Raw genomic sequence first — 24,034 nt, 5'->3', positions numbered from 1 at the left:
CGGCCGGGCGGCTGGGGCGCCCCGCCGCTGCCTATGAGGGAGCCATGGAGGGCGGCGGGGGGGCGCCGCCCGCCCTGGAGAAGAACGCGGCGGAGCTGACCGTCATGGACGTCTACGACATCGCCTCGGCCGTGGGGCAGGAGTTCGAGCGGGTCATCGACCAGCACGGCTGCGAGGCCATCGCCCGCCTCATGCCCAAGGTGGTGCGGGTGCTGGAGATCCTGGAGGTGCTGGTGAGCCGCAACCACATCAACCCCGAGATGGAGGAGCTGCGCCTGGAGCTCGACCGCCTCCGCCTGGAGAGGATGGACCGCATCGAGAAGGAGCGCAAGCACCAGAAGGTGCGGGCGGCCCCGGGGGCTGCGCGGATGCTGCCGCGGCCTCGCCGAGGCTTCGGGGTTTGTTGTTGGTCTGGCTGGTTTCTTCCCTCCTGGAAGTTTCCTTCCCCCTTCCCTTTCTCCACCCCTTCCCCAGCCTCTGCGTTTCCTTCCCCTCGCATCCCCCCGGACACGGACTCCGGCTGCAGCCTCCCCTCTCCTGAAGAGAGAGGGTCGTGCGGCTTCCCGCTAGGCCAGGAAAGGTCACCGACAATAACGCGCTTTTCTCCCCAGAGCTGTGACTGAGTGAGCAGTCTAGTCTTCCCGGCGCGCTCGTCGGGTAGGCAAGTCGTAGCAGGAGCGAGGGATTTCAGGTCAGTGTTAGAGCTGAAGAGTAGGGAAGAGCGTGCGCCCAGATGCCTGCTCCATCCTCTGACGGTAAGACGTTGTCCCTTGGCTTGGTCTGGGGTGGTCACAGTGTTCACAGTCCCTGCTCCCCTAAATCCCCAAGGTGGAGAGCGTTTCCCACATCCTATTGCTTTAGCGTGACAGGGCAGCAAGAGTTGTTCCACTTATTGCAGGGTACGTGGCAGATCTGCTCCTCAAACTGCCCAAACAACTGATTTGAAGTTTAAAGAAATGGTTCTTCTAGCACGTGACTGTGCTAAGTCATCCCTGCTGCCTCATTCCTTTTCCGCTTGCACGCACGGATTGAGAGTAAAGTGGTGACAGGGAACTTCTGGAAGAGAGACCTCAAACTTCAAGCGTCAGTTTGGATTTATTTAGGAAAGTTTCACATAGGTGTTTTTTAAGTCAGCTAAGGGATTTCTGCATAGCATATGGAAAATCCAGGACAATTCTTGCAACATTTTGCAGAAGTACAGTTAGGACAGTGTCTCTAGAAAAGATGGTGGAAGACTTTTAATGAATAAAGCCCTGGTAAGTCTCCAGAAGATGAAATCTTTTACTGGCCCAGAAAATGAACACAGGTACAACATGTACCAAATCCATGCCTTTATCCATCTGGTAAATCTCCTATCTAACTTGGAGGCAAGCGGGTGGTCTGTTGTGCTGGTCCCATACTGTGTCTGGGCCCTCTGCTAGAATCAAATTTGCTCTTCCTGAGCTCTAGCTCTCAGAAGGTTTTTGTGAGCATGTCTCCTCAGGGAAGAACTGCAACAAGTCAGAGCTTCCCACTGATTTCGCAGTGACCACTATATTGCCAGCCAACAATAATTCTTTATTGTTGGATATATTAAAAAAAAAAAAAAAAGATGCTGCATCATGAACCAGATACGGTTGCTGGGCTTGGTAGCAACACCCAGTATGCTGGCACAAGCCAATGTTCTGTGTAGGTGCTCCTGAAGTCCGTGCATGTGTTAAAAAGTTTCCTAAACATGTCAATTGCATAACGTTGTACTTGCTAGATGTCAACTTATTCCCTGACGGTTACTCATCCATACTCTGCCAATAACCCCTTTATACTCTGCCAACTTTCCTAATAGTCACAAAATGAGTCAGGGACTGTTCAGACAATCCAGATGAATGCTGGAAACACATTTTAACAGAGAAAATAAAGTGTATGCACAAATATGTTACTTTTTAAATCAAGTTTCTCCCCTTGATTCCCAGCCCACTAAGGTGGGTGGTAAAAAAACTAGTGTCAAATCCATTTGTGTGAGAGTTTGAAGACTCCTTCATAGGACAGGTGCTGGTAAGCAGAAAAGGTCAGAGACTGAGAAATGTTTGGGACCCAAAAGCCTCCAGAAAAACAATCCAAACAAACTTTTAGTGGTTTCCAGCAAGCATCAGTTTGATGGGCTTTTAGCACTCAAGAGAGTCTTAAGATGGGACCCTCTTGTCTATATGCCTGGCTCAGCTCTGGCTGGGGTTTCCTGAGCTGCCTGGCACCGACTGGCCCACAGATCCCCTGCCTTTTCTGTCCGATACTGTCACTAATGAAGGTTCAGAAGTTAATTTGTACTCTGGTTCCTTAGGTTCTTCAATAGCAGTAAATAAGAAAGTTTTCCTAGGCAAACTTTAGTATAATTGTGCATTTACGGTGTAGCCATACCTAAAATATACAAGTTTTGATAGTTCAAGTTTGTGCATGTGTATTCTATTTTGTTTTGTTTTTAATCAATATGCTTATAACAGCAACAAATGTGCTGGTTTTATTGTCTGAAGTAGGTCAGCACATTATTCTAACTACAGAATTATARGCTGAAACATCACTGTAAACAGTCTAGATAATTGATGAAATAAAGTTTCATGACAGTTTTGCATTTCTCTCAAGATAAAGTGTTTCAAGTAAAGATAATGGAGATCCATGAAACTTTCTGTACTTCTTAATAGTTAAGCCTGCGTAGTTATAAATAACATATAGATTATTGTAAATCTATTTCTCATATAGTGTTTTTCGCAAATCTCTTAGTGCTCAAAGGCATTACAAAATGACAGTAATGCAATAATAATTGCTGGAATAAAATGGTATTTCATTTGGACCTGAAAATCAATAGGAACATGATTTCCTATTAACAGAGCATGCATTCAAAGCAGAAAGCTATCCTATCATCTCTCAGCAGAGCTTATTTTAGCCTAGAGCTGTGCTTGGCTGTTGTTGTCTGAGCGTGTTTTGTTGTTAGGTAGGAAGGGGGCATGCTGGATGAACGTAAAAGTCAGCAAATGACTCAGCCCGACTCCAGTGATCCACACGCAGCTTTTTTTGTTTTAAGCATATATGTGAAAATGGGGCACAGAATGCCCCCCACTGCAGAAATATGATTGATGGCAAAGACTTTTGGAAGAAGTAATGCTCTAAATATGACCGTTTTTTCTTGAGGAGGTCTTTATATTTTCTGTCCTAATTTGACCTTTACAAGGATTGGTGACAGCTGCTCTTGACATGCAGTGTCCTGACGAATAGGCGTTGTTGTTCTGAACAGTTTCACTGTCGCTAACATAGATGTCACTCAAAACATTCCATATAGAACAATTTACGTAAGAAGAAGCATAATTTTGTCTTGTGTTTACCATTTGGACTAGGAGTTCTGGATGTGTTGCACAGTAACTCATCATTATTTTACACTTGTGTTTCATAACACAAATTTAGACTAGAGATGCTACTCTTTCAAAACGAGCATGCCTAACCCTGACTCTCCTAGCCCATGCTGTGATGTTTCTGGGGCATTTATAACAGCCTTCTAGGCTGCCACCTGGGATGCAAGAGGTAACTCTTGGTCATGTTTGGTTATCTTGTCTAACACAGCAGTCCCCTTAATCTGGTCCCCACGGTAAAGTGGGGAATAAGAAGCCATTCTTTGGATAATTTGTATGTCAAAGATGTTTGCATCAGGAATTGTCTCCTTGCATACTTACATTCAGCATATAGCATAAGGAGACTTTGATATTCAATGGGTTTCTTGGTGCTGGCATTAGAAAAATTGAGGCTACTTTGAATTTCTTAGGAGATATCATTTAATTGTTTTCTACAAGAATTCTAGGATTGTTACTAGTTTGATATGTAAATAGTCTGGTCAAAGGGTATTAACATGTTTAAAAATATAAATGTGTTGTCCTGGTCTACCCTTTAGGAATTAGAACTGGTGGAAGATGTCTGGAGAGGGGAAGCACAGGATCTTCTTACTCAAATTGCACAGCTGCAGGAGGAGAATAAACAACTGATGACAAACTTGTCGCACAAAGACATTAATTTCACTGAAGAGGAGTTTCAGAAACATGAAGGCAAGTTTCATATTTCAAATTCAGTACTTGCCTTTGTCATAAAAAGCAATACTCTATCAAAACATTTTGACTGGATATTCCAGCTTTTTCGCTCTAGATTAACGCAGGACTTTTTCTGGTTACCTGAATAGAAAAGCTCTGAACAAATGAGACATGATAAGAGGTGGGGGCAGAAGGGAAAGAAAAGCCTGAACAGTTCTTTGTTTGTCTGAGAAGCATCTTTAAAAGTAAAGTCTAGCTTCGTTTTTGGTCTATCACTTTATTTTTGTAGTTAGCATCTTGCAAAAACCATTCTTAGACCCTCCTTATGTTTTCTAATGCAAACAGAATAATCCCTTCAGCACTGTTTATTTCACACTGTTGTGCACAAAAACAAGTGCAAGTGTTGATGTATTCAGGATAATTGTTTGTAAAGCAGCGACTCAGGATTCCTTTGGCTGAGATATACTAATTAATCCACCATATGAGGATATTGTGGGAGAACATCTTGAGACTGATTTTAGCTGGTTTACCTGCCTTTGGGTTTCCACACCCATATTAAGACATTTCCAGCCAGTTTACAATAGGTGAAGAGACTTATAATCCAGGAAGTAGGTGAATCCTAAAGAACTGAAACAACTGATTAATTAATGGGCAGCTTCTTTCTTGAGACGGAATGAAGTTCTAGACAAATGGTGCTGAGTCGCAACTGCAGGTAGATTTCATTGCAGCAACTGAGCAGTTACCATCCTCATCTCTTACCCACACCTCAGCAAGCAGCTCTTTCTCAAGAGCAGAGGCAGGTGAACAGATGTATATTCATTTCACAGTTCATAGCATGTTATCTGAACCTGCTGGCTACCAGTTTCTTTTCACAATACTCTGCTGGGGTGTAAGCTGAGGAGTTGAAGGAATGACTGTGCAGCTTTGGGGATGAGGCAGCCTCGAGCTGAGAGACGGGGTGGACAGCTGAGAAGGGTAACAGCTTCACTGCAGCAGCAAAACCTGCCCGTGATTGTGAGTCAGTCTGGAAGTGGGTGGCTTTCTGAACTACTGGGGCATGGGCAGGACTCTGGTTCCCTGCTTCAGGCCACAGTGCTCCTGCTGCAGTACGTGCTGATTATCAGTAAAGTCGTGGCTCCTTCAGAAGGCTCGCATCCTGTGTGAACACCCAAACACGCTGGCCAATTTGGAAATCAAACCGCATAGCTGACCTCCTGCAGCTCTCCAATAAAGCGTTAGCAACAAAGGTCCCGAACACCGGAGTTTGGGATTAAACTGAGGCTTGCAGTAGGTGGATGAAACTCAATCCAATGCTGCAGAAATTACACCTGCTTCCCCAAGGCTGAATTCAGCCCAGAGGTTGAGTACTGCTCACTTGCTCTGGGGAGGAGTATAATGAAATATTTTGGAAGCAAAAATCATTACTTCTCTATAACAAATTCAGCTCTTTCAATTTAATAGTCAGTCTTCAAGAGGTAGCTCGACATCAGCCTACAAAGTGTCAGAAAGGCAGTGATGAGTCATGGGCTATGAAGACTATGACATATTGTTACAAAGAACCAATTTCCCCTTTGTTTTCTCTTCTTCTTTTTTTTTTTTTTTTCCATTGAGTATCTAGCTCACTGCAGGTCGTTACTTTGTATTTAAGTATAGCCCTACTCCTTACATTCAGCTAGCCAAGCACATACCCGACGTGCTTTTCATGTTATTTTTACTTTGTGTCTACCCAAGTATAATAACACCAACAAAACACATTCCACAGATCAGATTCTGGGACCACTAATACTCATTAGCCAAAATCATCAATTTAAGTCAAATCGTATTAATTTATAGCAACCTCAACTTGGGACCTATTATGTGAAACTCCCAACTGTTTTCCTTCTAGGAGATTTTGCCATTAATGAATGGAGGCAGGTTTGTCTCAGATAGTTTGTGTGGATGGGAAATGTCAAAAAGCATATGGGCTGCTTTTTTTCCCTCTCCATCATTTAATCTGATGCATGTAGAGTCTACAGATGCAGCTTTTCAAGCCAAATACTTTTTTAGCGGGGCTAACTTTGACCAGACTCTGGTTTTGATATCTCAGCATGATTTAGTATTGTGATCATGTCTCCCCTTAGTGGCTAACCCCTGGGATTAACAGCTTGCTGCTTACTCACCAGACAGTTGAGGGAGTTATTTTTAGCACAGCCAGCAGAGGCCAGTGATTTGGGTGTGCAAGGCTCTGAGATTCGATCCTTGCCAATTAACAGTCACATCAGAGTTCAGAGAGCCTCACTTTACTGTGATGAAAGCATTTTTGAGAGAGGTAGCTGCAATCCCATCTAAATAGGATGGCTCTGCAGAGAGAGCATCCACTCTCTGGGAGTCTGAGCAGAGCAGGGTTCTTGTGAAAGATGCATGTGGCAGAATACAAAATACACAGGAGGGGTTAGAGATGAATCTACAACGTTCATTAATACTACTCCTCCCTGAGCTCAAACTCAGCGCTTATTTGATGGTGCTGACTGACCAGAATATCCTAGTAAAATGCCATGAGCGAACTTGATCCAATATGTGTCAAACAGGACAAGCAGGCTGCTGCATTGCTGCTGCGAGAGGAGCTGCTGTCTCGCACAGAGCAGCTGTGGTAGTACTGACAAGAAGTAGGATGGTAGCAGACAGTCGTGTGAACTTCTTGTGTTTGGCTGCTGAGGAATCTACCATCCCCTTGCAAAAGCAGAGGCAAGCTTCTCTTCTGAGTGTTTGCACAGTGGCAGTGCCACGGACCCTGGCTTGTTGTGCTAGAGTCTGTATAAACACAATGGTAAGCAGGTCCGTAAGCATAAACATGAAGGATGCTCATTTTTAATTTGTCTTTTTCCTTTTTTAACTGCTTTTCTTTCTCTTGCTCCATGGAACAATGCAGTGATCGCAGCAGTTCACAGGAAGCTGCTGATAGGATGTGCCTAGGGAAGCCAGCTGGGTGTGCCATTTAAGATCTTGCAGATATTAGACTTTGAGTCATTTGACGATAATTACTTTACATTTGGGGCACTTAGTGATTTCCCTCCCCTCTTCCTCAGTGCCTGGGAAAATGGAAGGAGATGATGTGACTGTTTCACAGACACTTCCCACCTTTCCTTTCCCCTCCTCCTAAAATAAGAAGAATAATGTGGTGATCTGAGCACACAATCGAAGTCTTTCATGCTCACCAAATGTTAGGGAGAAAAATGAGCACAGTGGGAGGAAAAGCAGTCAGCACTGAAATGGTACTTTATTCTTTAAATAGCACCTGCTATCTAGAGATCTCAAAGCATCTCACAAGTACTAATGAATATAGCTGTACTCACCATTCCAAGCTCCTACTGGGGTGAAACTGCTGGTCTAAAGCCTCACTGCAGTCCCTTTATTCCACAAGGCTTTTTTTTTTTTTTTAATATATCTGATGTTTTAGGCCCCAGCCTTGTGACTGACTGCAGAAAGGTGGATCCAGGAGCCTGCAGTGGGGTCTGTGGATACAGCAGTTGTTTGTGAAGAACTGCAAGTAAACAAGAACCCTAGTGATAGGGGAGCTATGGGAAGATACCAGGGCTCTATTGTGTTGATTGGTGTGAGGGTCCCTGTCTTTTTTTTTTTTTTTTTTTTGACTCCATCCAGCTATTATCAAGGCTCTGCTGTCTTTTCCTGTGTCTCTGCAAGTGGGGAGACTAAGAGAGGTGTAGGGCCATGCCGAAGACCAGGGAGGCATCAGAGCTGGGTGTAGGATTCCAGCGCTCCAGACCTGTGCTGTGATAAGAGAGTATGAATCTCTTAAAAGAGCAAGTAGTAGTGTGTGTCAGGGTCTAGCTGTCCTCCCTAAGGGGTATGAGACATTCCCATCCCAGTGAAGAATTAAAAGTATCTTGCAAAGCTCTAAAACCTGTGGGAGAGAGACTAAGAGAACCCAGTTCCAGAAATAAAGCAGGTAGACTTACCACAGAATTAAAAAAGATAAGAATGTAATACCAGAATATGAACACTGCATCACACCCAGGTGTTTTCTGGGGTTTGACAGGAACATATTCTCTAAACCAACTCACCAGCCATCCCTGATGACCACTGCTTTTCCCAGCACAGCAGTTACCCGTCCTCTGCTGTACTGTAGTTCTGGGAGATTCCAAGCCCTTTTGCAATGAGGGATCAGAGCTGTTCTTCTCCCTGTACACAGTCGTACACTTTGTACACCTGCTTGGGAACCCACAGCTGCTGCAGGAGTGTATGTCCACCAAAGAGTCGCTCCTTTTGTCTCTCAGGTTTGTCTTGCTCTTATGCATTATCCACCGGTTCAAATTGTTGATGCTCTGTAGGCTGGAGCCCTAAAGACACACTGCCTACATTCTTTTATGGGAGCAACTTTGGACCCCTCTGATGAGGGAAGAACAAATCTAGAAAGTCTGAGATGATGGTAGAAAGCAGAGACTTGACTGGCTGGATACATCCGATGTGTATGAGCATATTTCACCTGGGCGCTGCCTTAAYGTATTAAAAAGGAAGTGGCTTTCCATCCACCCCAGAGGGGTGAGTAAATTATCATAGTTCCTAGGTAAAGGAAACTGGGGACACAAGTAACTAAGTGCTTTGCCAAAGCTAATAGAACAAGACAGCAGTAGAGCAGGTCAGGAACCCTGGATTTGAGCTCCTCCTTAGACTGGGCTTTGGCTGGAACAGCCATACAATGAGTGGTCACAGCCTTTCGTCTTCAAGTCATCCTACAGGAGATTGTGCAAAGTGATTTAATGAGGTAGATTGGAACCGTCAAACTGTGTGTCTGTACAATGATCATGACAAGATAGTGTAATAAATTCACCATCTCACCAAGTTAAACCTTCTGGTCTGTTGGCAGGATATCCCAGGAGCTGTTGATTATCTCTGTAATGGCGAATAATGGAAGAATGCTTCCTGTTTTGTGATTTATGACTTTTCCTAATGAACTGTTGATCAGACTTCAGGTTAATCTAATCCCTTATCCATCTTCAAACAGACTCAACATTGGATTGTCGGCAATTTTTCAAATATCTTTCACAAGCAAAGTGCCATTTAGTATTTTTCTCTGAAATATAATGCCATTTAGTATTTTCCTCTGAAGTACAATTATTCTAAATGTGAATTATCATACAATGGGATGGGAAAAAGGTAGCAAAACATGCAGAGAAAATACATGACCGTAATTCAGACTAAATTTCTGTTCTGGGTTCATAGATGGGGGTACCCTTTAGAGGTCCCGGTTCATCACGCTCCAACCCAACCCAAAGTTGTTAGTTTGGATTCCAACATGAAATCAGTCTAATTCAGCGCATCTCAGCTGGTCTGGATGTAGATGCAGTCCACCATAGCGAAATGTTTAGATCTTGCTGAGGACCCAGATGTGCCTATATTTCTTAGTTTTCACAGTGTCTTGGTCAACTGATTCTACAGGTTATCACACAAATAACCAAGCTCCCTGGCACATAATGTGAACATCACAGTGGATGTAAAACCACTGAGGTAGCAAGACATAGCAATATTACTTCACTGTTACAAATGCCTCTGAGGACTGTTAGATTTTTCAAGGACTTTCTGTGCAGTGGCTTTACAGGGTGGATTGTATCATCTACATTCCCTGTTACCCCTGAAGTAACCTTCTTTTATCCAAAGCATCGGCCAACAGTCTCTCTTTGATTTCCACAGCAGGCAGCTTCCAGAGCTTTTACCCAAATATTTCTCATTGTTATTGTTCTCAGTCTCAGCAACTCCTGCTTGTCCTCAGTTTGTTTTCTATGTTCTTTTTTTAACCAGGAATGTCAGAAAGAGAGCGGCAAGTCATGAAGAAGCTGAAGGAAGTGGTAGATAAACAGAGGGATGAAATCAGGGCAAAGGACCGGGAACTCGGACTTAAAAATGAGGATGTAGAGGCTGTAAGTGGTTCTTGCTCTTCCTGTTTCCTTCTCCTCCTTTCTCACCATGCTTCCATATCATTCTTTCAAGTTTTAAGTTAATTTAGAATTAGTAACCAATGCCAGGTTAGTGGCCCAGCATCTGAAGTGTTCTGCCAAACTGTGGTGTGTGCAAAATAATTAGTCGGCCTTCAGTGCAGGCACAGACCCTCTGCTGCATTTGGAAGGACCAGAGGCACTTGGAGGGTGACTGGAAACCAGAGTGAGAAGGGAGGAAGATGGGTGAGGAACAGGTTGTTATGTTTGTTTCCTTAAAGGCCTGATACCTCCTCGCTTTCATGGAGACAGGGCAGGCAACTTCCTCTGGCTTTCCGAATCTCTCTCTGCTTTGGCAGAGACTCTCCACTCCTGCACCAGAGATGCAACGTAGATTACCTCCTTGCACAAGGAAACAGTAGGAGGAAGGGAGGAAAGGGCCTGAACGCAGCCCAGTTCACTTACTTTTGCCAACAGTGAACAGAAAGTCACTGAGAGGATGGGTGGCCCAGGGGCCCACCGTGCAAGAGGGAGGGTTTTAGTCTCAGACAAGTCACAGGCTTCACTGTAACCTTGGAAATCAACTGAAGTCTTGGTTCTTCCTGTGTCAGGAAGAATGATTACCCGTATTTTGCTTCCCCTCCTAACTCTGCTTAGGCCACAGGCCTTTTCTGGCTTCTAGTGAGGGCCAGACTTAGATGGTCCCTGCTCTACCCAAGGGCCTCTGGCAGGTGCTGTGGCCTTTCAGAGGCAATAGGTGCTGTTCACACAATGCATTAGGAGAGCACCTAAGGGTTCAAAGCAAAGGACTTATAATAATTACTGCATACTAAGGATTTCACAGAATCAAAGAATAGTTGGGGTTGGAAGAGACCTCTGGAGATCGTCTGGTCCAACCCCCTGCTCCAGCAGGGTCACCTCGAGCAGGTTGCCCAGGTCTCTGTCCAGCCGGGTTTTGAACACCTCCAAGGACAGAGCCTCCACAGCCTCTCTGGGCAGCCTGCTCCAGTGTTCAACCACCCTCACAGTAAAAAAGTGTTTTCTTATGTTCAGATGGAATTTCCTGTGTTTCAGTTTGTGCCCATTGCCTCTTGTCCTGTCCCTGGGAACCGCTGAGAAGAGTGTCTGTCTCAGAGTTGTCTGTATCTGTCTTGTCTTTATCACTTCCACTCTGGGTTAAGATTTGATTCAGAATCCCTTAAGCTACCCTGCCCTTGAACATTGCTTTTTTGAAGCATGGTATTTGAAGTGATAGATTTGCTTTTAGCTGGAGAATTCCCTGGGCTGGGGAAAAAGTGCCTCTTCTTACTCTGAAAACAACTAAAGAGATTTTGGTGACTTCAACTGTAGGWGATAATTAGATATTAAAAAAATTAATTAGGAAGATGAGGATCTTTCCAGATTAAATTTAACAGGAACCCCCTACTTATTCTTTAACATARTGTTTGGGATTTAACCACCATTGCTGATGGCTGAATGGATACTTACCTATTGCATCAACATTTTGCAGCTTCAACAGCAACAGAACAGGTTAATGAAAATTAACCACGACCTGCGGCACCGGATCACCGTTGTCGAGGCGCAGGGGAAGGCGCTGATTGAGCAGAAGGTGGAGTTGGAAGCGTACTTGCAAACCAAGGAGCAGGAGATGGGCAACCTGCGAGCAGAGCTAGGGAAACTCAGAGAAAAACTGCAGGGTGAGGACAGCCAAAATGGGGAAGAAATAAAGGTAAGAGGCACTCTAATTCTCTTTTAAACAGCCATTCCCTTTGGTACAGGAACTTTACATGGTTTATTTTGGCCAAAAGTAGAGTCTTTAGTTCTTTGGAGAAGGCTTAGCTCTTTGTGGAAAGATAACAGTTACAGAAGTTTTGCTGAGCTAACGAGTCTTCGTGTGCTTTTCTGCTATCACATCATTGTTCTCTCTGACCACGTTTCCATCCATTGCCTCACTGCAGTTGCTCAGAACTGAACAATCAGAATTTCTTAATCCATGAAGCGACAGGGAAGCTGGGATCTTAGGCTACAAAAATGGGAGCACGCTTGGCCCTCACAGTGGTTATGGCACTTGTGATCTGACTGCCAGGACTAAGCTGGTCTATTGCTACCAAATTAGCATATAAATATTTGTGGGCCTGTTTTAGAGGAAACAACTTTGGCCCTATTCCTGCTTTCACTTCCTATTAGGATTTGTGCAGTGAAGTGTTCCTAGTACAAATGTTCATGAAAAGCAAATGTTGATGCTTCCATACTCAAGTACTTGCAAGAACAGGCAAAGTGACAGTCTGCAAATTGACTTGGTGCTGAGATCAGAGCAGTAGGAATGCAAACTCAAGGGGAGCTTCATGAGAAAAAGATACAGCTTCTGCTCTGTTGCATCCCTTAGTTCTGTTTATGGTTCCTGCTGTTATTTTCCTTTGGGCATACGACATTGTACTTCTGTCTTATTCAAGCAAATGCGCTGGATTTCCTCTCCTAATGCTGCTCTTAGAACAGCACAAACAGGATAAGGGGTATCATGATATGAAGGAACTCCGGGGAGCACTATTATATAGAGCTATTTGCCTGGATGCGTTAGTAACAGCGCCAGTACCAAGCCATTTAAGAAGCAAGGCAGTAGTGTAAACGCCTGATAAACAGCAGCAGAGAGCGAAACACCTAATTTGTTTGTAAGAGGCAGGAATATATATCAGAAAGCAGAAGCAAAGGCTGATGGGGTACCCTGGTCCCCCAAGGAATGTGACAGCCAGTGTTAACATGTCCCTGCTGAGTTGGGCACGCACTGTATTAATAATGAAAGGGATGACTTCATTGCTGCTAATTCAGCCAGGAGACCCAGCTTGGTAAATGGGGCTCTGGAGCCTAGGCCTGGAGCCAGCAAGAGTGAAAGTGTCTTCAGTCTCTGGAGAGAAAGGATGCTTTCTTTCCCCCCTCTAACTCACCAGTTTCATGGCAATGGCACCTCTTCTAATTAGAGTAGTTCCCCATTCTCTCTGCCAGGATGACGGTTAGGCAGGAATTGCAAGCAGAAAGCTAGAATAGCCGCGCGCTCTGGAATGAACGCTGCTTGTTGGCTTCGGTTGAGTACATCTGCATTGGCTACAGGCTCCTCAGTCTTTGCTGACTTGGGCAAAATCTGGCAAAAAATGGCTTCTTTGGGGAAAGGTGTGGGGTGGATGTAAAACCAAAAGAAGAGGCATCAGCTCAGACCCTAACCCAGTGGGGTGGAGAGGAGGAAAGATGTTTAAGTAAATTCCTTTGAATGTTTTGTCAGGATGCATCTACCTTTATTTACTGTAAACTGTATAAAGAAATGCATTTGGATTAATGGGGTGAATCAGACAGAAATGGACAAGTGAGCATTGCTCTGCTGTGTTGTCTTTATAAGAAAAGGACTGCAATCCCTGCTGCAGTAGTTGGTGTGGTACCAACCTCAGCCCAGCAAAGTTTAACCTGAAACCACAATAGATCAATAGAGATCAAAACTGTTTCACAAACGTGAGCTTGGAAGTGGGTGGGATCAAACTTGCAAAATATGGACTCTACGAGTCTCTGTACTTGGTTTCTCACATTTAGGTGATGGAGTTCCATTTTCAATCTCTTTTTGTAGAAGCTGAGCAGGGTGTCTCATCCTGCTCCTCGGGGATGCAAAGCTAGAAACTGTTACTTTAAAATGCTGCACTTCTGTAAGGTCTCAGAGCAAGTCAGAATTATTGTATTTCATCTCTTCATCTCCCATGAAGAATATCTGCCTTCAGCAGAACACACCTGCTCTTGGCCTCTCCCTTTGCCTAATCATTCTCACTCAGCAGTGAAGATGAGACAAGGGCCAAAACTCCTGGCTCATTGTTTTCTGTTACCACTAGCAAAAAATCACTTCAATCCAATCAAACRAAGTCTGCTCCTGTATGTAGTTTTGAGGCTTGAGGTTTTGAGGTTTGCTTTTCCTAGTTCAGAGAAGATCACAGTTCCCAGCTGTTTTGAGGCACCTAAAACTGCATGGTGGTTTTTGGACTGTTTATTCCAAAACCTTCTCCCAGCTCTTAGGCTGAATTCTAGTCCTCTCTCTTCCACTGAGCTCCAGTGTCAGACCCTTTGTTGCCTTTTCTGTGCCATTCGTCTGTATCTTTACCAATCTCTGTGCTATTTGAAGGACTGTTTTTTGTTTATTTGTTTAATGTTGACAACAGGAATCGAACCTTTAAGTCACTAGGGTGTAGAAATCTTTATATTAATTTAAAAATGGGTAGAGCTGTTTCTCAAAAGCTGTTCCTAGATAGGATATCTACATCCACCTGTGCATTTCCCACTTGGAGAACCAAGAGTTTTATGTGTTTGGGTGGTTGCCAGTTAGCTAGAAAAGGCATAATTAAGAGTCTTTAAGGCAGTGGAATTATCTCCAGCTTGTATCCCAGTGATGCACCACTGCAGCACAGGAACTCCAGGACTGTCATCTCTGCCTCCTGCTAGGAGGGAAGGGGGCTGGCCTGGCTGCCGGCATCTCTGATTTCATGTGCTGGCCTCCAGTCAGCCTTTGCAAAAAGCATCATGTTTCAAATGTACTTTGGTGGAACAGGGAGCCCTGTGTTTATTTTTATAGCTAGAAATCTTGCAGACCTCCTCAGGCTTGTAGCCGGTTTGCAGCACCTTGATTCTGAGCACCCTTCCCAGAAGCCTGTGATTTCCCATGAAGTGGTCCTCAGCTCTGTGCAGTGGAACAAGGCTGGAGGACCTGAACGATGCCCCTCTTCTGTTGGCTGTGCTCACGCAGGCCATATTTCCACGAGTAGTTTAGCCCAAATAGTTCTGCAGAAGTGCTAGGGTCTACCTGGGTGACAGGAAGCCACCCCGCAGGCCTGGGAATCCAACCGCTTCTGTAGAGTGCAAGCCACAGAAACTGGAAGTGAAAGCGAAAATTTCTCTAAACTTGCAATGAACTCTTCTCACAGGGAAAGGAGAGGCGAGGGTACACACGTATAAATGCATCATCTAGCACTCATCTGCAGATTTCTTCTACTTTATAGTTAGATCCCCGGTACTGACACCAATTGTGCATTTTTTAATACAAGCAATAAAGAGATATGAACTTAAATCTCCACTTAATATAGTTATGTCCAAAGGAGCTTTCTCTTTGTGGGAGAAATTATCAGGATATTTGCTATGCAATTTGTTCATTTTTTATGTAAAAGGCTGATGTTTGATCTACCTCATTTGTTAAAAGTATACATTCCTTAAACTGACTTATCAAAAATTAGATTATACATTTTCAACTGACTTCCTGGCAGTCTGACTTCCACAGGAATTTCTCCACAAGAAAACTCGTCCCCTTAAGGTGGCTCAGGTTAGACCCTGTATTCAGGCTGCTAGAAACAACTGGTGTTTTGTTTGTTTTGGCACCCCCCCGACACGCACACATATAACCCTATGGAAGATTCCTGTGAGCACAGGGCATTGGTTGCAGGTCCCAACACCAAGCTGTTCTTGCTGAGGATCTTAAACATGAAAAGCAAATTCCTCCTAAATTTTTTTCCTCTTAAAATTGCATTGTTTCTCTTAAGAGAGGGTTTATTAGTACTGAAGAGGTTGGGGACTAAACTGATAAAGACTTTAAATGCCTCAGACATGCATTCACGTGATGAATTTAAAGCCGCTGTTTCACTTCCTAGACAGAACCAAACAACGACGACTGCCTCTCAGAGTCTGAAAAGATGGCAGTGGACTTAAAAGATCCGAATCGTCCAAGATTCACCTTGCAGGAGCTCCGGGATGTCCTTCATGAGAGGAATGAATTGAAATCTAAAGTGTTTTTACTTCAAGAGGAGCTTTTATATTACAAAAGGTAGGTTAGATCTCCTAGGTGCGCCTCTCCTGGTGCATACTATACTCATAGGAGCTGCAGGGCAGGTCTAGAAACAATAAATGTGTTCTTAAATAGTCTCTGACGAGGTTATATTTCTGCAAAGTCTTAAAGTTTGTAAGCATAAGGGCTTCAGTTTGTATCAGTTCCTCAAAAACTCAGGAGGATGATATCCTTGCCTAACTCCCAGATTCCCACTGAATCTTAGACAGATTACAAACATTTAATACACTTGGACTTCAAAAATAAGGATTAAAGTGGGTCAAAATTTGAAATTCTAGTAATTGTATTCATTGCATTCCTCTTCATCCATTCCTCTCCTTGTCACGATGGGAGGAAAATACTGAAAGGAGATCAAAGCTGATAGAAAAATCTCCCACTGGTTTCAGTGAATTTGGAGCAGATCTTTTGTCTTTCTTCATCTACCTCAGATTGGATTTTAGAATTTAAAGTGCTTCCATGGTCTGAGAGGACAACATTAACTCTCCTTTCTTTCTTTCAAGTGAGGAAACAGAAGAAGAAACTAGATCCCCTCAACCTACACCCATAATTCAGTCAAAAACCTCAGCTCAGCCAGAGTCTGGAATCAAACGACTGTAAGTAGCATATTCTCTAAGGATACTAGAAGAAGTCTGCAAATGCTAACAATTTCTTATGGATGGGACATTTTTTAAAGAACTTTAAAGTTAAGATGACTACATCCCTTATGTAAATGGGGGAGATATCAAATGTCTGCAAGTGTTTTCTACAAAAGGAGCACTTGGTAGGTTTTATGAAACAGCAGTTGGCTTTGGCCAAAACTTTGGCCATCCTTCAGTCTAGGGTTATTTCCTACCATACCTTCCACTCCCTGCATGCAGACAGCAGTAGGGAGAAAAGCAGTAGTCCACATGCTTTTGTTTATGGACCAGATTGATGTGGCCACTCTAATTCTAATGCTTCCTTCTTAAGTACAATATTCAGGCTAACTAAAAGAGCGCATGTTGCCATGGTTCATTATAGCTGTTATGAGCTGGTGAGCTCTTAAACGCAGACATCTGATCTTCCCAGAGAATGCTGTTGTCCAAGCCATATAGTCACACTCCAAAAGGAGGTGCTAGCAATTGTGCTTTTATCCAGAGCACTGCTCTACCTGTCCTAGATGCCCAAAACTGAAGTCAGTGCAAGGACTGTAGGAACAGATGCTCCTGTTTCTGCAGAACCCCAGTTCCTTAATGCGCAGGCCATAAGGTGGTGGAATGGAGCAGCAGCAGAACGTCACAATCCCCTGCCAGCCCGCGGTCACGCTTGGAGGGCTTGCAAAGAGTGTTCTTCACAAGTAAAGCAAACTGCAGACCTGTAGCAGTTGGGTGTGGAGAGCAAGGTTTCCCTATTACCTCGCTGTGGCTGTATCCTTGCTGACCAGTTCCCTGAGCCTTTAGACCCTGGCCTTGCAGTGTGTATGCACAGCGCTACAGCCTTTTGTTTGCTGAGCAACTGCCATGCTGGAGTGGATGCCAGCTTTCTTGGCTATGAAGAACCCCACCTCCTCTGATGAGGTTATTCAGTGGCGTTGTGCAAACCCTCAGCTTATTGTCAGAGGTGAGCATTTACTACTATTGGGGCTGGTTATAAAATCACAGCATTAGCCAATCCATTTGTCTGTTGAAACTCCCCCTTCTATATTTATTTGTTCCAGATTAAGTGTCTTAACCTTATGGCCAGCCTTTGGATTTTTGTGATACTGAAAGCTTAATTTCTTAACTGAATGAATGATTTTGGCACAGTTGTTTGTTTTTGTCTAAAAAGCCCTCCCATCCTGTCCCCATGTCCATAACCTTCAGACCTTGATTTTAATAACAGCAGCCCTGTGAGAGTAAGTTCCACTGAAAGATCAGGGCTGATCCAAAACACCATAAAGTCAAGAGGACACTTTGATTATATTCAGTAGACTTCATCTTTTGTCCGTGCTGCCTGTCTTCTGAGAGACCCCTTCCTCTCAAGTGACTAGAAAATGTTCTTTGGGTTTGGCTTTAAGTTTTCATTCTGTAACTGTAGTATTAATAATACTTTGTCTCACAAGGTCTCCGCTGTGAAGCTTCTCTTCCCTTTTCTTCTAAATTTATTTTACTGCTTTTTAAAGCTTGTCCCTCTGTGTGGGGAATGGCTGGTTTCAGCTTACAGAGTTTGTGGTGATTGCAGCTTCCATGCTCAATTTATGAAGCAAAGGCAGCACGAAAAATGTAAATAGATGTTGTAAGAAAGAACATATGCTGACTAGATGTTATTAGGTTTGACTCTGTCTTCTGCATGTATACATAAGCAATGCAGGGAGCCATGGCAAGAGGCACATAAGTGTTTCGGACCAGTTTTCTCAGTGCTTTCTTCCCCTTAGTTAATTTGTCAGTGAAAACTTGCTAAGCATCTGACCATTCAATCAGTGCACATTTTCAGACACCCATCTAATCTTTCTGTTTCTCAGATTCTCTGTTAAATTTATATAACTGAAAACTCATTCAGTAAAAAGTAAAACCATGTTGCTTTGACCCCTTTCAGAAAAGGCAATAGGATTTAAGGGCACTTTGTGTTATCATTCCAAGCTGTGCATCTCCTCTGGCCTCTTCTTGCTGGAGTGTGGAAGCACTTACTGAACCTGCTGTTAAGAGGAAATGACTTTCTGTAGCTGCCATGCTCTGTCCCCAGATTTCTTTCTGCTCTCTTTTCATTTAGCCATCACATTAAATAAGGGAAGATAAAGTCTTCTGCATTTTAAGTGACCTGAAGAATAACAACGGTTTTTAGGTTTGTCTTATCCTTGCAGCCTTTCTGGATGGGATTTGTCTGGTTTGGGTTTATTTGCTTCCCCCCCCNTGTGTCACGGACAGTGTCCTTGTAGATGGGCTACTCCTACAACCCAAGCAGTTCCCACAGTGGCCAAGAAGGGGTTGGTGGCAGGGATGGAGATATCACATTTAAAAAGACAGGAAATTTCACTCCTGGGGAAAAGAACAAAGAACACAAGTGTAGCATCAGTTCTGTCCTGTTACAACCCCTCTCCCACCCGCTGCTGCCTGCACTGCCTGCCTGCTACGAGCTGTCTCCAGAGCTCCCTTCTCCCTGTCCCAGGCAGAACACTCTCAGCACCTCGCTGTACGGCTACGTAGGTAACACGCTAGTATGGAACTTCTCCGTATCTAAGGGTGTGAGGAAAACTTGTAACACCGGTATCTGCAGGCAGGGTGCTTTTATGAATGAAAGTAGGGTTGCCTCTCCCTCTGTTTCAGGCTGTTCCTCCTGACTAAATAAAAAGCTGAATAGACTCTGTTGCTGCCCTCTCAAGAGAAGTCTTATGCTTGCCTGTGTAATGTGCCCTTTTTTTCCTTGACCATGCAGTATTTCAGGGAATGAGATATAGCCTGTGCCATCTAAGATGGGCTCAGGTGATTCAGTGCTGCATCCACATAAAGAAAGGAAAACAAGTTTCAGAAAGCAGCATTTTTCCTCTCCCAGGATTTGCAGGTTTGGGGCTGGGGCAAATTCTAACTGGATTCTGATCTCATACTGATTTATTTCTACATTTGTCTCTACCACATCACATGTCAGAGTTTTGATGAAATTATGTAACCAGGAGGCTTTAATGAGGAGGAAAAGTACCAGGATTAAAAATGCTTCCTCTGTTTTGAGCAGAAAACGCCCTTTTGTTTTCTCTTTAAGGATACATACTTGTTTGTCACTGATGTAATGCCTAAAACAGCCATAAGTTTTCCTCCTATTCTTGCAGTCCACAAAAGCTGATGTGTCTGTCTGATTTCTGCAGCTAACTGAGTGTGCCACAATGCATAAAAATGGAAGTTCTAGCTACTGCTAATGACACAACAGTATTTGCTTGTTTGGTTTTCTTTGAATCTAAGAATAGCAGTTAGAGCAGCTATGCTGGGGAGAGCTGCATTTGGTCACGAGTGAAATGTCTGTTGTGATTTCAACTTAATCTTTAATTGACATTAGTCCACAGTTCAAAAATATATTTGCCACAAGGGAGAACCTCTGAGGAGAATCCTTAGAAAAACAGAGGGTGTTCCAGGTCTGGATGAAGGTGCGTTGGCAGGCTTGTGTGGGTTGCCTGTGCGGAGAGCACCCAGCCAGCGTGCTCTCTCAACCTCTAAGTTGCATGAGTTGTACAACGCGCAGTAAAAGTGCTGAACTCTTATGAAGAAACAGTCTTGCTGCTAGCCAGCTAGAAAGAGTGTTTCTGACAGTGTAGTTGCAAGGTTTCAAACAAGTATTTAGCTGCCTGCAGTTGGCATCTTTCTGCATGTGAAGAAGCGAGGTTCGTTTGGAAGAGATACACAGGCCCTTTAACCAAGTAGCTTGCAGAGTGGGTTATTTCAGCATTTCAACTGTGGTATTGGTTTTTAACTTGAAATTATCAACTGTGACACTTGCAAAATCTTTAACTGTAATGCTGGTCATGTCTAACCCTATTTTCTGTGCAAATATCCAGTAGCTACAGCAGAGCCCTGTTWGTATTTCTTAACATGCACCTTCATCCTTCATTTCATTATGTATGTGCCTGTTTGTTTCTTGGGAAGAAAAATGTGCACTCTGCTCTGCATTGCTAGAGGTGGTAATACCTTGATGAAATTCAACCCAGATTGCAGGCTGCCTCACAATAGAAAAGTGGTATCTTTTAGAAATTCTAAAAAAAAAAATTAAACTGTTTCAATGACTGTTTTTTTGCTAAATAAGAATTTTTCACTGAGGAGCTGTCTTGGGTGATGCAGATCCACCTCACTGTGTAACATGTCCTGTGTGATAATTCAAAGTAACCCTGTGTATCTTGTTTGCCTCTTTTCTTTTAATGGAATGCTTTTTCTTTCCTTTGCTCCAGTCTTATCTCTTCTGTGTCTGTACTTTCCTGACCAGGATCTTTACAGCCATAATGCCCATGGTAGCAGCTGGATTGATTCCAGACGATCCCACATTGCAGCCAATAAGAAGACTTGTGTCCCTTGTAGGAATTTTTTTTTAATGTTTGGTACCGTGGTTTCCTGCTGCATGACCCCGTGTTAACATGCGCTGCTGGTTGCATTCTCATCGGCTACTTGTGGGATCACAGGAGCACAAAGTGCCAATCAGAATGACCAGTCAGTACACAGCTCATTGTAGTCCTCCATGCTCATCCTCAAGTAATGACATTTTATTGCCTTTTGTCTTAATGTTACCATGCTAAACCAATCATTACTCCTTAGAAAACTGTTTCAATATGCAATTTTAACCAGCATCYGTTAATTTTGCTTACTAAGCCTGCCTATTCACAATTCACACCAGTGCTTTTTAAAAAACCCATGTCAGTCTACTGACTTGTTACAAATCAGTTAGATTTACAGAATGTAATGGCTGATATCTACATTAATTTCCAGTGTTTATTACAGGCCGMTGTTTCCATGTCTTAGAATCTATGCACTGTAGATTTTGTCTCTATGTGTTTTGGAATATACACTCGCAATAACAAATTCTGTCACCCTAGTCTTGGTTACCCCTGGAAATCGTAACTGTTAATGCAGACWGGTTTTGCATTAGAACTCTGACTTTAGTGATCACTGTATCTGCAGCAGCAAAGCAGTGTTTAAATTTCGCTTCCTCTCCACACAGACATAATTTTTTCAAACATAGTCCATAAAACTTTTCTAGGCCTAATAACAATTTTCTTTGTTTCTGAAAGAATAAAAAAGCCAAACCCTTCTACTTGGTGTAGAAATTCTACAAAAACATTTTTCTATTACTTAAAGTGAAAAATTACTCAACTTTGATATTTGAAACTTACTGCATAAATACAGCAGTCCTCTGTGTGGACCTCATGATACCAAGCCTGACCACGCAGGACCAAACATCTCCAGCAGAAAGCCTCAGTGACTAGATGCTTTTCTTTTAAATTGGAATTGGATCTGGCCCTGAAAAGATATAGCATATGTGTGTGAATTTATAAGCTCCAGTGATGAAGGTGGTAGAAAACTACCAGACTAATTAAGTGCAAAAGACTTACTTCACTATTAAGGCTGCACACTTCAAGCCAGGAAATGCAAAAGTTCAGGTCCTGCTAGCAACGTTAGCTATCTTGCGTTGCACTTGTGTAGCTTTTTATATCACTTTCTAGTCAAGAACAGCTTATTAATAATCATCATGCTTACCTGCACGTGTGATAGGATGTTTTTTCAGGAAAGCTGCCTTAAACCTCRTCTGACATTCAAATACCGCCTATGTGACTAGAGACATCGAAGGCAAAACTTCCTGGTCTGCACAAGGCGGCTTGGAYGGTTGGGATCATGGTACTGAGGGGAGACTTAAGGGAGTGTGGGTGGAGGAAGAGCGCTGAGGAAGGTGGGGAGTGGACATAGGGCCACGTTTATGCCATGACAAATATTCCAGCTCCTATCCAAGTTGAGTTCATGTATGGATAGTCTCTCGCTGTAGAAGCATTTAGCAATTCCAGCCCTAGATCAGGACCGCATTATGCTCAGTACTGTGCAGGCAAATCAGTGTTGACCTCCTAAAATGCACCATTAAAACCAAAAGGGTGTGCAACCAGTTCGAACCTTTGGTAGCTGGAACCAAAACTTTTGCATTTCTCAGCAGACTTAAATGCTGCACTAACACCTCCTGTACTGAACTCATTACAAACATTGAAAAGATGAATTTGCTTAATCAAGTAACTTCATGGTACGCAAATAAATATGATACTAAGGATTTCTTCCAATTGTATTTTTTATCTGTGTTGTCAGCTGGCAATTTGTTGATGTATTAAAYGGCTGTTGGTTCATGTACGTCATTATCTTAGCGCACCCAAGCTGTGTGACAGGAAATGACGTGCACATTTGTGTGCATTTGTTTAGAGCCTTTATCCTGCAAACTCCTTTGCACTTGTGTGCATTTATTCATTTATTTTTGCAGGAATAGAGCCTATGTATCAAAATTTGTACACTTGGAAAAAATTTTGAAGACCTATATTCTTATCTTATGAATTTCCCTGCTGGCACCCTTAAGAATATTCTCTATTTCTGCTGTAGGGTAAATTATATAGATTTAATGCTAAAGATACCACTTTACTTAGCCAAGAAACTAACCCTAACCTGTATTTTGTTGCTTCTTTATCTCGGGGTTGAGGGAGGGGGAATATGCAACATCTAAAATGATGTCTGCACCTTGCRGAGTCAACAGCACTTAGAGCTTTTTTGAAGCTTCCATAGCAGAACTGCTTGAGATTGCAATGACTTCATCTCTAATAACATTTTGACATGCACTCCCATCGGGCTTCACTGCCTTGATTTTTGCAGATGCAGATTTTTTTGCTCTGTGTTTTGTTGTGCCGTGTATCGTGTCGGGTGTTTGAAGTGTTTTCAAGCCAGTAAACAGTCTTCTTTTTTTCCCTCCCCTCCCTTACTCCTCCTGCCTCCCTGGAAGGTTTAGTTTCTTCTCTCGTGATAAGAAACGTATGCAGGCATCACAGAGAAACGTCCACTTCCAGGATACTTTTGGCGAATGGGCAAATTCAAATAAAGATGACTCCTACACTGAACAAGGACAAGAAGCCCTGCAGCACCTGTGACTAAAACCTTGAGGTGTTCAGCTTACCGCAGTAGATCTCGACAGTGTAGTAACAAGAAGCTTCTGTAAACAAATCCGGCAGCTCATCACTTTCATTTGCCTTGCACACCTCAGTGGTTGTGTTTCAGATGTACTCTTCGAAAGGGATCCCTCACTGTTTACTTGGTGACTGTTTGCCAAAAACAGAATCCAAGCTTTGTAATAACAGTCACTGATACCTTGGGACATCGAAGCTTCTAGATGACTTGTTTTGTGCTGAATAACAAGTCTATGGTCTTGCTCATGCATTAACTACAGTAACACAAGCTTCTTTAAACCAAAAAAAAGGAGACCTGTGCCGTTATTAGAAGATTGTTTGCAGTGTACAATATCTATTGGCAAAGACTCTCTTATCCTGTTTGTTAAAACTTTTGGTTGTTTGCTTTTTCTTAATTCTCTAAGATTTTTTTTGAGAGGGATACCACAGCTCCATGGCAGGTCTTAGCACTGCTATATCTTGTCAGCTGGCATCTGCATCTTGCAGAGTAACCATTTGGAAATCCACCTGATGATACAAACTGAGAAGCTGGAATAGCCTTGAGCGGGATAGTGAGCGTATGTTTCCCTTGCTGCATATAGTGCCT

At 43.2% G+C, this 24,034-nt stretch overlaps 1 protein-coding gene across 5 annotated transcripts; it reads left to right on the top strand.

Moving 5' to 3' along the window:
• The first annotated feature begins 12 nt into the window (after nucleotides 1–12).
• On the top strand, nucleotides 13–23,760 carry RILPL1 (Rab interacting lysosomal protein like 1). Of its 5 annotated transcripts, XR_003252349.1 has the most exons (9): nucleotides 13–341; nucleotides 3,911–4,061; nucleotides 9,840–9,958; nucleotides 11,484–11,702; nucleotides 15,640–15,812; nucleotides 16,334–16,426; nucleotides 17,030–17,411; nucleotides 20,698–20,995; nucleotides 23,268–23,344. XR_003252349.1 is itself a non-coding variant. In XM_026058835.1 (7 exons), the coding sequence occupies exons 1-7, from the start codon at nucleotides 45–47 to the stop codon at nucleotides 23,410–23,412; spliced, it is 1,197 nt and encodes a 398-aa protein (XP_025914620.1). In that variant the 5' UTR covers nucleotides 13–44; the 3' UTR covers nucleotides 23,413–23,760. The 5 variants fall into 5 exon arrangements, 3 of the variants coding, with proteins under 3 accessions (XP_025914620.1, XP_025914621.1, XP_025914622.1); XR_003252348.1 differs by lacking the exon at nucleotides 20,698–20,995 and having other exon boundaries at nucleotides 23,268–23,347; XM_026058835.1 differs by lacking the exons at nucleotides 17,030–17,411; nucleotides 20,698–20,995 and having other exon boundaries at nucleotides 23,268–23,760.
• Nucleotides 23,761–24,034: the final 274 nt, after the last annotated feature.

This window comes from Apteryx rowi, unplaced genomic scaffold (assembly GCF_003343035.1).
Source record: "Apteryx rowi isolate R43461 unplaced genomic scaffold, aptRow1 scaffold_15, whole genome shotgun sequence".
Taxonomy (NCBI): domain Eukaryota; kingdom Metazoa; phylum Chordata; class Aves; order Apterygiformes; family Apterygidae; genus Apteryx; species Apteryx rowi.
The sequence above is the reverse complement of the archived record's forward strand: the minus strand, read 5'-3'. Positions and strand labels throughout refer to the sequence as shown.